Source organism: Mandrillus leucophaeus, unplaced genomic scaffold (genome assembly GCF_000951045.1).
Source record: "Mandrillus leucophaeus isolate KB7577 unplaced genomic scaffold, Mleu.le_1.0 Scaffold590, whole genome shotgun sequence".
NCBI lineage: Eukaryota > Metazoa > Chordata > Mammalia > Primates > Cercopithecidae > Mandrillus > Mandrillus leucophaeus.
The window spans coordinates 544,146-560,663 of record NW_012106364.1 but is presented as its reverse complement, the minus strand read 5'-3'; the positions used below and the strand labels follow the sequence as shown (position 1 = coordinate 560,663).

General features: G+C 48.7%; 1 protein-coding gene across 1 annotated transcript in view; it reads right to left on the bottom strand.

The window, feature by feature from the left end:
• MMP28 (matrix metallopeptidase 28) overlaps window positions 1-16,518 on the bottom strand; it is a 55,455-nt gene that overhangs the window by 6,326 nt on the left and 32,611 nt on the right. The window contains exons 5-8 of the mRNA XM_011999424.1: window positions 8,294-8,373; window positions 7,938-8,125; window positions 2,503-2,727; window positions 2-17 (exon numbers count right to left, since the gene is read on the bottom strand). Coding sequence (XP_011854814.1) covers window positions 2-17; window positions 2,503-2,727; window positions 7,938-8,125; window positions 8,294-8,373 — 509 coding nt within the window. The remainder of the gene's footprint in view (window position 1; window positions 18-2,502; window positions 2,728-7,937; window positions 8,126-8,293; window positions 8,374-16,518) is intronic.

The window sequence follows — 16,518 nt, the reverse complement described above, 5'->3', positions numbered from 1 at the left end:
GTGTGCCAGGGCGCCCCCTGCAGGCGGGGCAGAACGTCAGGGGGTGCCACGGGCCCACGATGCCCCCAAGTACTCGCGGCCCAGCGCAAATGCCACTGGGGTGTGTGTGGCTGTTTTCTGCTGTATAGTTTCCCTCCTAAAGTCTGACAGAACCTGATGTGTGCAGAGGTGAACAGATGACTAGGTTGTGGAGGCCTAAGAGGCACTGTGGTGCAGATACGGCATGGGCCCACCAATTTGGGTGCCATACCTACTTTTACAATCTACTAGCTGTGTGACCTTCAGCATTTAGTTTAACCTCTCTCTGTCTTAACTTCCTGATCTGCAAATGGGAATGATGATGGTGAGCTTCTTCCTCACAGAGTTGTTCTGAATAAGTGTGTATGTGCGTGTGTGTGTGTGTGTACATGTGTATTACAAATCATGCAGCAGGGTGCGGTAGCTCACGCCTGTAATCCCAGCACTTTGGGAGGCTGATGTGGGAGTAACACTTGAGTCCAGGAGTTCGAGACCAGCCTGGGGAACAAAGCAAGACCTCCTCTCTGCTAAAAACCAAGAGCATTAGCTAGGCGTGGTGGTGTGCACCTGTAGCCCCAGCTCCTTGGGAGGCTGAGGTGGGGAGGCTCTCTTGAGTCCCAGGAGGTCAAGGCTGCAGTGAGCTGTGATTGTGCCACTGCACTCCAGCCTGGGTGACAGAGTGAGACCCTGTCTCGAAACAAAAACAAAAACAAAAACAAAGCAAAAAAAAAAAACATGAAACAACAACAACAAAAAAGTGATCCTTGGAACAGTGCCTAGCACATAATAAGGGCTACATAAGAATTACTTTCAAAAATATCTAGAAGTAGGTAGAGTATAGTTACCCCTAAAAGGAGGCGTGATGGGACCTTCTGTTTCTGGATTTGGGTGCTGGGAGTGTTCAGTGTATGAAAGTTCATCAGGCTAAACTTGAGATAATTCACTTCTATATTATGTATATTTTCTTTAATAAAAAGTATATATTTTTATTATTTATATATATAATTATAATTAAATATATTATTATTATTATAATTAATTATTTATATATATATATATATATATATTCTTGACCTCCTCTGCCAGGGCACCTCTGGGGGGCCTCTCTCTACTTATAATAGGAATGAGCAGAGGGAGTTGGGCCGGATCAGTGATTTTCAAGCTTTTAGTGTGCCCCAGATGGAGCTTATTACATGTGCAGGTGCCAGGGTACCACCCCTAACGATTCACCTTCCACAGGGGCAGGTGACCCTGACACAGGAGTCAGAAAACTGCGCTAGGATAAAGTTTGCATAGAAGCTTGTTGAGGGTTCCTCCAGCTTTGCCTTCTTGGACCCCAGGCCAACTGGGACTGACAAAAATGGGGGGCTGGACTAAAAGGAGAGCCTCCTGGGGGCATGGAAGGTCAGCCGTGTGTAGGAGGAATACATGCTTATTTTGAATACGCCTCCAGCTGTTTCAAGCACTGTTCACTCTATTCAGCTCTCACTGGGAGAGAGATGGGCAGCTTTGGGAGAGGAGAAGACCACTATTCAAAAAGACAAGGTATCTGTCCCAAATCAGAGAGTTGCTTGGGGATCCCAAAGTCCTCACTCCCAGTGCAGTGCTGTCTTAACTAGGTATGGATAGAACCATCTCAGGTAGATCACATGGATGAAGTCAGTTACAAATAAGTGCATGTGTGCACTACATGTGGATTCTTGCAAAGCCTAGATTTCTCTTGGTCCTAATCCAGGTTCCAGCAGCAGGGCCTGGATGTGGGCTTTGCTGTAGGTGGGCTTGACTGAAAGCAGGAGGGTGCGAGGGAGATGGGGGCTCAAGTTCCCAGGCCATACAAGGGCTTAAGTCCCCAGCCTGAAGGGGTCTGATCAGGTTTCCTTTCTTCGTTAGGAGAGGAAATATGCAAATAGCCTATATTCAGGTTCTGAAGGCCAGCGTTGGGCAGAAGGGGAAGAGAGTGGTTTAAATTGCAGCCAGAACCTTCAGGTTGGGGACAAACAGAACTATCTGTGGTGTAGGTATATAAAGCACTTCCCTGTCGGGGTTGTCAGGAGTAGGGTGCCTCTTGCCCTGTGGCAGCAGCTGTGGTAGTTGGGGGTGGGGGAGCAGTGGTGGGCAGTGGATGTATTTTAGGGCTCTGGAGTGAACATCCACTCTGGAGAACAAGAGGAGCACAGGACTGTCTAGAGGCAGAGGATGGATGATGGGATCTTGGGAGATTCTCCCAGAATGCACAATACTCTTTAGAATTTGCAAAGCATTTTTCTTACAGAGCTTTATCTGACTGTCTGTTCAGACATGTGACACATAGTAGAGCAGGGACCACTGTTCCCATTCTAGGATGAGGAGACTGAGGGTTTTTTGCAGGGAGATGTGGCTCTGCCAAGGCCACAGGGAGGGTGAATACTTCATTGCCACCCCCAAACTGCCTCTCCAAGTTGGGTTCCCCTCCTGCTGTGTGGGAGGGAGGCTTTGTGTCAGCACCTGGGCCATCAAAGGCGTTCCCCAGCCCATCGTTGTGGTCCCCTTGGAAGAAGGTGAGCCGGATGTCAGCGGGGCCTGTGGCTGGGGCCTCCCAGAACTCCAGCGCTGAGACGTTGCTCCACAACTGGAAGGCGGCGCGCACGGCGCCCCGAACTGCCGGCTCCGGCAGGCGCTCAGGCCAGTTCACCAGGCGGTAGGAGAGGTGCTGCTTGTACCATTTGTTACCTGCCACCCAGAGAGCCCACGTCAGTCACACCTGCTGCAGAGCCTGAGTCTGGTCCCCACAGACCCAGTATGATGGCGAGGTGTAGGCCCTCTCCCAGCAGCCCCTGGTCTGATGGGGAAGACATAGTTTTTGCCCTGGGCAGCTCAGGCTTTGACTAGGGCAATACTACCCGGCCGAGGGCAGCCCTCAGACTGAGAGGACTCCCCTTACCCTGGACAGTCCCCAATACAGTGGCTTGGACTGTGGAGGTCCCAGTGTGTTGGAGGGGATGCAGCCTCTGCCCAGGAGAAGCCCCCAGTCTGAAGGAGTCTGTCTGAACCCTTGGTCTAGGGTCTTGTTCTTCCCCACAGCCTGGACTGAGTCTGAAAACAGTTCTGTGTCTGTTGCTACCAGCAAATCCCAGCCCCCGCCTTCAGTGTCAGAGCGGAGGAGAGTGGGGCCACAGAGGCCACAGCTGTGACTCCCCCAGCTCCCCACCATCTCTCTTCAGGCCTCACACCCTCCTGTCACCTCTAGACACTTCACTCTGCCCTTTCCAGGGCCTGGGGTCTATGGCCAGCCAACAACCACAAGACTCATTCATTTGAGGTTCTTTCCTGCCCCTCTCCTCTTCACTTCCTCAGGGACTCTGGAGAGCTCTGAGGTGAAAACAAATAGGAACAAAGGGTGTGTTTTGTCACTGACTGAGAGAAAGTTTTCCATCTCTGCTTAGTTAAGGGTTTTTCTCCCTTTGCTCCAAATTACAACTCCTCCCTGAGGGCTGAGACTCTGGCCCCTTGCCCCAGCCCCCGTCAACTGAGTCTGGGCCCATCTGCAGCTCAGCATGAACCCGGCAGCAGCATGGCTGGAAGGGCCAGATCCCGAGTTTCTTGTGGGCTATTTCTGAGCCCTGCAAATCCCAGGGGCTGGGATTGTAACCTCAAGTGGAAGACTCATGGCTTGGAGGCAGGACTCTTGGGCCAAGGGTGTGATAACTGAGACCTGAGACCCCAGGACAAGGGGCCTGCCCAGGGTCCCAGAATGAGTGAGTAGCTGAGGCAGGCCCTGACACCTAATCCAGGGCTCTTCCATTATCCCACATAGACAGGCAGGCACATTTGCCAGGACTCCAGGCTTATAAATCTGCCCAAACATCATTCCTTCTGGTCAAAGCACGAGCTGAGATTCTCCAGATGTAAGGGAGGGTCTTGGAGAGCAGAGGAGCTGGATTCCCTTCTCCTCACCAATGCAAGTGGGGGAGGGGCACATCCCCTCTCCCACCCCTGAGTCAAGCTCCATTCAAGGCAATGCCGCCTCCCTGGGCCTGTTTGGCCTGGCAACCACCCAACCTCTGCCTCCCAGCCAGTGACCAACCCTTAACGAGGGGAGAGGGAATGGCTCTAAGGAAGCGAGGGAGACAAGGAAGGCAGAGGGAAGGCCTGGGGTCCAGAGGTGCAGCTGAGGGTTTGTGATGTGCCAGTCACACTTCTGCTGGGCACACTGTGAGTCTTCACTGGGCACCAGACTGTCTGGCGCTGGGCTCTTTCACACCCTGCTGTGGGGACAGACTCCCAGGCTCTTTCTTTCCCCTCACAAACCTTTAATCCACTAGCATAGTGTGAGATGGCTCCTTCCGCCTCTTTGCAGCTAGCGGGGCCCCTCACTTCCCAGGCAGAAGAGGGGGTGGTGGGCAGTTTTCTCATTCTAGGCCGCCAGTGAAGGTGACAGGTCTCAGAATAAAATCCTGTAGGAAACTCTGAGTGTGTGCATGTGTGTGTTTGGGGGAAGGATAGAGAGGATGAATAGGAGTGGAACTTGAAAGAAAATGACTGTTTTCCTGAGAGAGGAGCAGGGTAGGGGGTGACACTAGTGTGTCTGCCAGGAAGAAAGGACCTGGCCGGGGGCCAGCAGCCTGAGCCCTTGCCCCTGTCTCCCTCCAGATTTGCTCCCATGGAGAAAGCTAACCGCTTCAGGCCCTGTCCCAAACTCCTGGCCAGGGAGGGCTGGTTTTCGTGGTGACCCCCAGGCCCTAGTAGCACCTGGCATTGTACCTCCTGACACCCTTGCTCCACAGTTCAAAAAGAAAGAGGGAAGGAAACAGTATGGGAAGGGGGAGGAGAGCTAAAAGCTTTGCCTGGACAGAACCCTGGAGTTCTGACTCCCAGCAGGGAATTGACACTGTAGAAAGAACATGGGTTAGAATCCCAGTATCTCTACTTGCAAACTTACATAACAAATTATGGACTCTCTCCAAGCCTCAGTTTCCTTATGTGCAAAATGGGGTTGATAAGACTTTCCCCATAGTAAGATGTGAGGCTTAAATGATATAGCAACGTGGAACTGCTGGGCATGTAGTGCATACTCAATAAATATACATTCCCCTCTTCTTTCCTTTTCTACCCAGATACACCCTGGTGCTCCCAGCCTCTGCCAGCTCAGTGAAGGAACAGAAGGCCTGCAGGTAGGTAGGAAGAGCAGGTACCTGCAATGAGGTTGTCAGATGAGTTTCTTTTTTCTTTGTTTTGAGACAGAGTCTCACTCTGTCACCCAGGCTAGAGTGCAGTGGCACAATTTTGGCTCACTGCAACATCTACCTCTCAGATTCAAGGAATTATCCTGCCTCAGCCTCAAGTATCTAGGATTACAGGTATGTGCCACCACACCAGGCTAATTACTTTTTGTATTTTTAGTAGAGACAGGGTTTTACCATGTTGGCCAGGCTGGTCTCAAACTCCTGACCTCAGGTGATCCACCCGCCTCGGCCTCCCAAAGCGCTGGGATCAAAGATGTGCGCCACTGTGTCCAGCTGCCAGATAAATTTCTTTTTTTAACTTTAAAAAACTATTTGTTGTTCATCTGAAATTCAAATGTAACTGGGCATCTTATATTTTATTTGGCAACTGAGTAATACTATCCTCTATCAAAAAGAGATGCTCTGACTGGGCACGGTGGCTTGCGCCTGTAATCCCAGCACTTTGGGAGGTCGAGGTGGGCAATCACCTAAGGTCAGGAGCTTGAGACCAGCCTGACCAACATGGTGAAACCCCGTCCTTACTAAAAATACACACACACACACACAAAATTAGTCTGTCATGGTGGCGTGTGCCTGTAATCCTAGCTATTCAGGAGGCTGAGGCAGAAGAATTGCTTGAACCCCGTAGGTGGAGGTTGCAGTCACCCGAGACTGCGCCACTGCACTTCAGCCTGGGCAAAAGAGCGAGGCTCCATCTCAAAAAAAAAGAGAGAGAGAGAGACATGCTCGAAATTGTATAGTGACGAACTCTATTAGATCTAATACCTTCCTTTGGGGCATGAGAAGGTGAGATACAGCCAGAAGGAAGCAGCCCCAGAGCTCAGGTCAAAGTATAGCTGTTGGACTGTTTCTGGGGCTGCCCCACTTTCCACTGCATTCTCACAACAAGCCCCTTCCACCTGGTAATCAGGGACCATCTCTCCTTTGCAACCTGGAAGGGCCTATGTCTCGGATGAAGGAACGGAACCTCAGTGAGCAAAGTGACCTGGCCCAGGCCACACAGCTGAGACTTGAACCCAGGGCCTCTGGCTCCAGGGATGCTGCTCTCTATTCTACCAGTGCCTCTTGAACTCACAGCTCTCTGCTCTTCTACTTCACTCTTCCTCTCTGTTGCTCAGAAACATGGTGGGACACAGAACATGTTGACACCAAGGGCATCTTGACTCTGGAGCCGGACCCCATTGCTGACTCCTTGCTTTACCAGGAAGGCAAGCAGTCAGTACTGAGGACCTAGAGTGGCTGGGCATATAGGTGAAGCAGAATTGGGTTGGCAAACACCTGGAAACAGCTGCCCTCCAACAGTGAAGGGGAACTGCCCACAATTTCCTTACAGGTTAGTTAAGAAATGAGAACAAACTATGTGCCTTCTGTCCTGTTCCTAATGAATACTATCAGTAAAAGTAGTCAATTAAACACATTAAAGTGGCAATGGCCCAAAGTGTTCACAGTAAAATTGATGATAGATGAAAATCTGGTTAAAAACCCCATCTTGTTAGAAATCTTGAAAGCTGCAAAAATTGAGCAGAGAAAATTAGACTTAGTAAAAACAATCAGGTTGTTAATATTAGGCATGGTAGGCCAGGCACGGTGGCTAACGCCCGTAATCCCAGCCTTTTGGGAGGCCGAGGTGGGTTTGAGACCAGCCTGGCCAACATGGCAAAACCCTGTCTCTACTAAAAATCCAGAAATGAGCCAGGCATGGTGGCATGCGCCTGTAGTCCCAGATACTTGTGAGGCTGAGGCAGGAGAATCGCTTGAACCCAGGAGGTGGAGGTTGCAGTGAGCTGAGATTGCGCCACTGACTCCAGCCTGGGCGACAGAACAAGACTGTCTCAAAAAAAAATTATGCATAGTAAAACTCGCTATTTGTGAAAAACTGACAAAAGAATCAAATCTTCATAAATCTTAGATCTGTACCATTTAACCCCTGGAATATTAAATTTGGCTAAAAGAAGGAGGAGGAGAAAAGGAAGAAACAAAATAAAGCTACAAAAGGAAAATCATGACAGCAGAAACTGTAATGTGCAAACTGTGCTATGATGAAATGTTCAAAAGAGGCAAATCCACTGAGACAGAAGTGGATTAACGGTTGCCAGAGGCTAGGGGAAGGGGAGAAGGGGGAATGACTGCTAATGGGCATGGAGGTTCTTTTCCGGGTGATGAAATGTTCTGGAATTAGATTGTGGTAATGGTTGCACAATTCCACAAATATCCTAACCACTGAATTGTACACTTTAAATGGGTAAATTGTATGGGATGTGAACTATAGCTCAACAAAGTGGTTAAAAATATGCTATGGACAAAGTAAATCTTATGAATCACAACTTTGTTTAGTAACTGTTTGAAAAAGAATGAATTCTGATGAAAATAACTTCAGTAAATATAAATGAAAAATGTTAGCAACAATTTAACTGCCCTGCATTGAAAATTGATCAAGGAATTACGTGGGTTTTGTGGGGTTTGATCTGGAAAAATACTTGTACAATGAAAATTCATCAATGTAGGTGTCATTCCGACTTAAATGTCTGTATTCACAATCATGGTCCTCAAGCCAAGAGGTCCTATTCACCCACTCCTCCCGTGCCCTAGGGAAGAGAGGTTACCAATAAAGTCCAGTCCCAGGCTCAGCTGTTTTCCTAGCCATTGGCTTCAAGACTTTGGGAAATCTTAGCCTAGCCAGATTTTAACAGTGCTCACCTTGCTTTGCAAAGCGTTTCTTACGCCTCATTTTGGTCCGGTGTCTAGCAAACAGGTCACTGATCCTCTCAGCCCAGACCGCATAACTGTTGGTATCTGCAACCCCGCAGCGGGGACGAGTCATCTGGCGCAGGGTGGCGCGGTCCAGCACACCGCTGACAGGTAGCTGGGACACCCACTGAAACGCTCTGTCAGGAGGAAAGGACCACAAGGGGAGGGTGAGTGGTAAGGGTGAGGGCAGGGAGGTCTGCCTCCCTGGGGTGTGGCCAGCCAGGCTTCCAGAAGGAGGGAGGAAATGGCCAGAGCTTGGCATCCTAGCACCCCTACCCCAAGTCCTCCACATCCCTCCACCCTACCTGATGGCATCGCTGAATTGAGTGGAGGTGGGAGCTTTGGGGACCTGTTCATTGAGGTATCCATACTTCTCTAGGAATGCCTGCGGGAGAGAGGAATATCTGCTGTTTCCATAGCATACTTTTCCTTTCCTTGGTCCCCAAGGGCCCATGGCATATACATCCTGCCCAGTCTCACCTCTTGTCTTTTGCCCAAGAGGGTCTATAAGCTATAGCAGAATCAGTCCTGGGATTAAAGTCAAAAGGACTTGGACTCAATTCCAGGCCACCACTAACTAGCTGATGATCTCAGGCAAGTCACTCAATATTTCTGAACCTTTGCTTCCTTATGCCTAAAACTGGGCCACTAGTACCTGCCCTGCAGTACCTATTGGGCCAGTGGTACCTACCCATATCTTATGGCATCGGTAGGAATCTAGCAGGACATGCTAGACAGTAGAGTAACAGGCTCTGGAATCAGACCCACCTAGGTTTGAATTCCAACTAGTAAGATACTTCTCTAAACCACAGGTTTCTCAACTGCAAAGTGAGCGCAATACTAGTACTTACCTTACAGGGGTTTTTTGTGTGTGAGGACTAATCACAAGAGTGCTTATAAAGCACTTAGCACAGTGCCTGTCACATAGAAGGGACTCCATACAGAGTAGCTATTATAATATGTGTTATGTGCATATACACTATTCATATGCATCCTGAAACAACTACATTCTCTAGAATATCTTCTGGTATTGATTAGGAGCTAATCAGGTGCTAGCTCTGCCATGGCTGGGTTGTGAATTGTCTAATTCTGGCTTTAAAAAAAAAACAGTTATCTTCCCCACCAATGTAGATATATTTATTTTGTTTTTGTTTTGTCTGAGATGGAGTTTTGCTCTTGTTGCCCAGGATGGAGTGCAGTGGTGCCATCTCGGCTCACTGCAACCTCCACCTCCCGGGTTTAAGCGATTCTTCTGCCTCAGCCTCCCAAGTAGCTGGGATTACAGGCATGCGCCACCACGCTTGGCTAATTTTTTGTATTTGGTAGAGATGGGGTTTCACCATGTTGGCCAGGCTGGTCTTGAACTCCTGACCTCAGATGGTCCACCCACCTCAGCCTCCCAAAGTGCTGAGATTCCAGGCATGCGCCACCGCACCCGGCCCAAATGTAGCTCTATTAAAGGTCCTAGAACAAGAAATGCACTTACCACTAACCTTATAATTGATATAAAAACTTGACTCTCTAAAAGATGTATTTTTTGAATTAGAAAGCTTCTTTTAGTCATTCATTTGTTAATTAATGCAGTGTACTAGGTACCCTGCTAGGTACAATAAAAAATAAGACATCCCTAAGCCAGGCGCAGTGGCTCACGCCTGTAATCCCAGCACTTTGGGAGGCCGAGGTGGGCACATCACCTGAAGTCAGGAGTTCAAGACCAGTCTGGCCAACATGGCAAAACCCCATCTCTACTAAAAATACAAAAATTAGCTGGGCGTGGTGGCGGGCACCTGTTGTCCCAGCTACTCTGGATGCTGAGGCATGAGAATCACTTGAACCTGGGAGGCAGAGGTTGTGGTGAATCAAGATCACACCACTGCACTCCAGCCTGGGCGACAGAGCGAGACTCTGTCTAAAAAAAAAAAAAAAAAAGGAAATAAATAAAGGACATAAATTGGTACTATGAAGAAAAGAAACCAAGTGATGTGACTGAGAATAATTTAGAGAAACTTCACATCGGAAGGTCAGGAAGGGGTCGAGTCTCTAAGGAGCTGATACATAATCTGAGTCCTAAAGAATGAGAAGCTTGCCATGCAATGAGGTGGGAAAGGGTGTTCCAGACAGAGGAAAAGGCAAACTCAAAAGCCCTAGGCTAAGAATGACGGTGTCATGTTTAAGGAACAGAAGGAAGACTGGAGCACAGTAAGTGTGAAGAAACAGAGTGTGAGATGAAGTCAGAGAGAGAGGCAGGGCTGTCAGCCAGGACAAGAAGTGTAGGTTTGTTTTAGTCCTGTTGATGGATTAATTGGTGGGGAATGAAAGAGAGAAATCCAGGATGCTCCTAAGTTTTTGGCTTGGAAGGTGATGCCATTTAATGTATGAGGAAGTCTGCAGGAGGTACAGATCGGGGTGCCTGGGGATAAGATTACCCTGGAGATTTCAAAGTGGCACTGGCTGTGTGATCCTAGAGCTCAAAGCAGCAGTCTGAATATTTCAGCATGTGGGTGACATAAAGCCATGGACCAGGACGAGCTCCTCTGGGGAAATTGGTATAATCAAGAACGTCTCAGCGTCCAGGTGCCTTTGACTCTGCCTGCCCTAACATACCTGGAAGCTGTTGTCTCAGTAATCAAGTGATTTGAAGCCAGTGGAGAGAAAAGTGTGACTATTATTCTCACCTGTCACCAGTTCTACCCTTTGGGCAGACGATGCACTTGGCTCTCCGCTTGCCTTTCTCACTGATAAAGTTACATAAATGTCACCTTGGATGAAAAAAGACTGTTACCTCAGCTGCATAATTCCACACGGAGAATTCTTGTACCTACATAGTCTCAATTTTTACCCCTCCTTGTTGTGCTACCTATACAGAAACAATTTTCTGTCTTCTTCTCTTACCCCCACTTTTCTTTGCTGTATTTCTTTTTTCTTTTCTTTTTTATGTTTTGTGTTTTAGAGATGGGGGTCTCACTATATCACCCTGGCTGGAGTGCAGTGGCTGTTCCCCGGCATGATCATCGCGCACCACAGCCTCAAAGTCCTGGACTCAAGTGATCCTCCTATAGCCTCTTGAATAGCTGGGACTACAGGTGCTGCATGCCACCATGCCTACCATGCCGTCTTTCTCTCTTTTTTTTTTTCTTTTTTTTTGAGACGGAGTCTCACTGTGTCGCCCAGGCTGGAGTACAGTGGCTGCGATCTCAGCTCACTGCAAGCTCCGCCTCCTGGGTTCACGCCGTTTTCCCGCCTCAGCCTCCCGAGTAGCTGGGATTACAGGCACCCACCACCACGCCCGGCTAATTTTGTTTTTGTATTTTTAGTAGAGACGGGGTTTCACCGTGTTAGCCAGGATGGTCTCGATCTCCTGACCTCGCAATCCGCCCGCCTCACCCTCCCAAAGTGCTGGGATTACAGGCGTGAGCCACTACGTCCGGCCACTATGCCGTGTTTCTTAACTTAAAATAATTCCAGTCATAGCTGCTGTCTTAAGGAAAATGCACAAGTTGGCAATGAAGCTAGATACTAAGACCAGCAAACCCTTAAATCTTTGCAAGTATCCAACCTCCCCTTGTGGATTTAACTCACATTCATTTTCAGCATCCTCCACATCCTCTTCTCAATAAAGTAACTTTTCATAGACTCCTCTTTCTAGATAACTTTCCCAGTCCATTTCATTGTTTTTCTACATTAATTCATTAGTATTTCAAACTATTGTTTCCTTTTTTCCCTTTGCAAATGTACACTATTTTTGGATGCATAATGGATAAAAAGTGTTCTAGTGGCTTAATTTGGGAAGTTATTTCCTGCTCAAAATCGTGTGGCATCACGGTATAGCCGCCAGGTTTGGGAATGAAAATCTGTTCCCAACCCTGACTCTGCCAGATAACTGGGGACAAATTATTATTATTTTTATTTATTTTTATTTTTTGAGACGGAGTCTTGCTCTGTTGCCCAGGCTGCAGTGCGGTGGCGTGATCTCGTCTCACTGCAAGCTCCGCCTCCCGGGTTCACGCCATTCTCCTGCCTCAGCCTCCCAAGTAGCTGGAACTACAGGCACCCGCCACCACGCCCGGCTAATTTTTTGTATTTTTAGTCAAGACGGGGTTTCACCGTGTTAGCCAGGATGGTCTGGATCTCCTCACCTCGCAATCTGCCTGCCTCGGCCTCCCAAAGTGCTGGGATTACAGGCATGAGCCACCATGTCTGGCCAGATGGGGACAAATTATTTAATCTCTTTGAGCTCCTCTTTCTTTATCCACAAAGTGAGAATAAGTTCAATTTATTCTTGATCTTATTCAGGGTTCTCAGAAGGACTAAATAAAAGAATGCACATTTAGCATAGTGCCTGGTACATAGTAAATGCTCAATAAACAATTGATCTGGTTGATTTACCTTAGAGGGAACATTAACTACAGACTTTTGGAATGCAATCCATCTGTAAAAAGGGAACTGCTTTGAACATGGCAGTTACACCTCTGTTCTCAATTCAGGTGCTTCTATCTCGGACTTGCCTGACCACATCTGGATGCCTGGTTCTCTTCCTTGTCTCCTCCCTTTCCCTCGGGGAGGATGGACAGAGGACTTTCTAAAGGTAGCCAGGGAATTAATGTCTCCTTAGAGGCAGTTGTGCTAGGTGAGTGACTTGGGAGAGACCAGGTCACAGGTCGGCATGGCTGGCACTCCCTTGTGCCTCTCTCCACAAACACACCCAGCCCTTATCAGGGAGTTGGCTCTGGTTCTGGAACTCTGAAGCCTTGGCCAGAGTGGGAGGGAGGGGAAATTAACTGGCGGCGTCTCCTGTTTCCTGGCTGGGTTGCTGTGCCTAGTACTCTGGCAGGCAAGGTGGGGTGGAGGGCAGGATGGGGGTTGGGAGTGAGGGCCTTTTTCAGGGGTCGCTCAGAGGGGAAGTCCTGGGCCTTTCTTCCTAACTCGCCTCTGGGACCCTGTAGGGTTGCAAGGCAGAGTTAAAAGTCTCAGTAAGCAGAATGAGCGTATGCCTGGGACACCAGCCAAGCAGAGCCACTGAAAGAATGAGAAAAAGAAATTTTAAGCATTTGACATTTTATATTTCTATAAAAGCACTAAAGTGGCTGTGCGCAGTGGCTCATGCCTATAATCCCAGCACTTTGGGAGGCCGAGGCAGGTGGATCACCTGAAGTCAGGAGTTCGAGGCCAGCCTGGCCAACATGGTGAAACCCCATCTCTACTAAAAATACAAAAAATTAGCTAGGAGTGGTGGCCCGTGCCTGCAATCCCAGCTACTTGAGAGGCTGAGGCAGGAGAATCGCTTGATCCCAGGAGGTAGAGGTTGCAGTGAGCTGAGATCACTCCATTGCACTCCAGCCTGGGGGGTGACAAGAACAAGACTCCATCTCCACCAAAAAAAAAAAAAAAAAAGGCACTGAAGTATTATAACAGGGATTATCAGGATTTATGGGCTCTCTTATATTTTTATGCTTAACATGCGTATATTCCAAAAAATTTCAAACACATGCAGGAAGGGGCTCCTGCTCCTTACTGATGTCAGGGCTGAGTGCTCTAACATTCTGTGGGGTGGAGGCAGATCCACATCCCCGGGTGAGGAGGTAGTGGGGCTGAAACTCCCTCTGCTCCTGGAAGTGTCCCTAACCCTTTTCTGTGAAGCTTTTTTCATGCCTCAGTTTTCCCCTGCAAAGGCGAGAGAAATGGTCTACTCTGCATGGGAGAAGGAGCAGGGCTGTGGGGTCAGGGTGGAAGAGTGGAAGCATGACAAAGGGATCCCAGGAGAAGACACAAAACTGGGAGGTGGAGCTCCAGTTCTCATCCCAGCTTGACCACAAACCCTCTTGGGGGTCATTTTCCTTCTAGGCTTCCATTGTCCTGGGGACTTGTTCAGTGGTTCTCTTAAGGACTCTCTGAGTTCCATCTGGGATCATCCCTGCCCCACTTCATGGAGGCAGGGTCTAGACTGCTCCTCCTGGCCTTGAAGTTCAAGGACCAGGTTTTCTCTCTTCTCTATTTTCCACCCGTCCTCTCTCTTAGGGAGTCCAAGCCTTGAGCTGAATGGAGAGGAAGCTGGAAGGCTGTGCCCCTTAGGTGACTCACCCTACTCTGGCCTAAAAGCTTGTGCCAACATGCCTTACCCCCTTGGTTAGGGCTGGGACCACTTTCCTGGGGAGTCACCTCTGAAAGTCCCTGGGAGTGGCTGTGGAGTCTGGGTAAAATGGAACTAGTTCTCCCGGGACCCAGCCAGCTTGGTGGAATCACACAGTGCTAGGGATTTTATGCCTGCATCAGTCCTGACTTGTTCTGGGAGGGTGCATACAGCCAAGCCTATTTAGTGCCTGAGGGAAGGGAAATTTTGGCCATTTCTGCGCAGGGCAGGACCAATGATGAGGTGTAGCAAGATGAACCCAAGACCTGAGTCAGGAAGTCTGCATCATTGAACTGGCAGGGCAAGGGCACTGGACTGAGAGTCTTGAGTTTTATTCCTGGTACTATGGCTAACTGTGTGTTCTTAGGCAAGTCCTGTGCCTCTCTGGGCTTCAGTTTCCTCCTCCATAAAATTAGGAGTTTGGATTATTCTTATCATTTTTGAGATGGAGTCTCGCTCTGTCACCCAGGCTGGAGTGCAGTGGCGAGATCTCAGCTCACTGCAAGCTTCGCCTCCTGGGTTCACGCCATTCTCCTGCCTCAGCCTCCCAAGTAGCTGGGACTACAGGTACCTGCCACCACGCCCAGCTAATTTTTTGTATTTTTAGTAGAGACAGGGTTTCTTTTTTTTTTTTTTTTTGAGACGGAGTCTCGCTGTGTCTCCCAGGCTGGAGTGCAGTGGCGTGATCTCCGCTCACTGCAAGCTCCGCCTCCCGGGAGCCTCCCAAGTAGCTGAGACTACAGGTGCCCGCCACCACGCCCGGCTAGTTTTTTGTATTTTTAGTAGAGACGGGGTTTCACCATGTTAGCCAGGATAGTCTCAATCTCCTGACCTCGTGATCCACCCGCCTCGGCCTCCCAAAGTGCTGGGATTACAGGCTTGAGCCACCGCGCCCGGCCGAGACAGGGTTTCACCGTGTTAGCCAAGATGGTCTCGATCTCTTGACCTCGTGATCTGCCTGCCTCGGTCTTCCAAAGTGCTGGGATTACAGGCGTGAGTCACCGCGCCCGGCCAGGAGGTTGGATTATTAGAGCTCTAATATATATTCCAGCTCTATTCATTATTCTAGCCCTGCTTCTGCAACTGACTAACTGTGTAAGCTAAGACAAAGTTACTTAATCTCTCTGTGCCCCAATGTATAAAATGGGAGAAAGAACACTGTTTACCTTTCTCACAGGAGCATCGTCAACATCTAAGAAGATGGTTTGGGAAAGCTTTATGACAGTTGCCCTATTAACAATGTTATTTTTACCTCTATGGTCATGGAGCTTTATTGCTGGAAGGGACATTTGGTAGGTGAGTGTGTAGTACTCACCTTCTTTTTTTTTTTTTTTTGAGATGGAGTTTTGCTCTTGTTGCCCAAGCTGGAGTGCAATGGCGCAATCTCAGCTCACTGCAACCTCTGCCTCCTGGGTTCAAGGGATTCTCCTGCCTCAGCCTCTCGAGTAGCTGGGATTACAGGCGTAGGATTACAGGCATGTGCCACCATGCCGGGGTAATTTTTTGTATTTTTTGTTGTTGTTGTTGTTTGTTTGTTTGTTTGAGATGGAGTCTTGCTCTGTCGCCCAGGCTGGAGTGCAGTGGCCAGATCTCAGCTCACTGCAAGCTTCGCCTCCCGGCTTCACGCCATTCTCCTGCCTCAGCCTCCGGAGTAGCTGGGACTACAGGCGCCCGCCACCTCACCTGGCTAGTTTTTTGTATTTTTTAGTAGAGACGGGGTTTCACCGTGTTAGCCAGGATGGTCTCGATCTCCTGACCTCATGATCCGCCCGTCTCGGCCTCCCAAAGTGCTGGGATTACAGGCTTTAGCCACCGCGCCCGGCCTATTTTTTGTATTTTTAGTAGAAATGGGGTTTCACCATGTTAGCCAGGCTGGTCTCGAACTCCTGACCTCAGGTGATCTGCCCACCTCGGCGTTCCAAAGTGCTGAGATTACAGGCGTGAGCCACCATGCCCAGCCAGGACTCACCTTCTTAGACATCCTCCATATCATAGAATTTCAGCAGCAGAAATGAAATTAAGAATTTAAAAATTGCCAAATGCATGCAGAAACTGTCACTTTATCTATGATATACTCCATCTCATGTTACATTTTATTATTATTTTAGTTCTCATAGTGACTATTTGAGATTGTGCTTATCATTTAAGTGTATCTTTGGCATTATTAGCCAAGTCAAGATGCAGAGAATGGCAAGGGGTAGTGGCTCACGTCTGTAATCCTAGCACTTTAGAAGGCTGGGGCGGGAAGATTTCTTGAGGCCAGGATTTCGAGACCAGCCTGGCAACATAGTGAGATCCTGTCTCTACAAAAAAAAAAAAAAAAAAAAAAAAGAGACGAATGATAGCTGGTATTGTGCCTTGATGTGTTCTATATATGAAAATATTGGGGCTGGGCACGGTGGC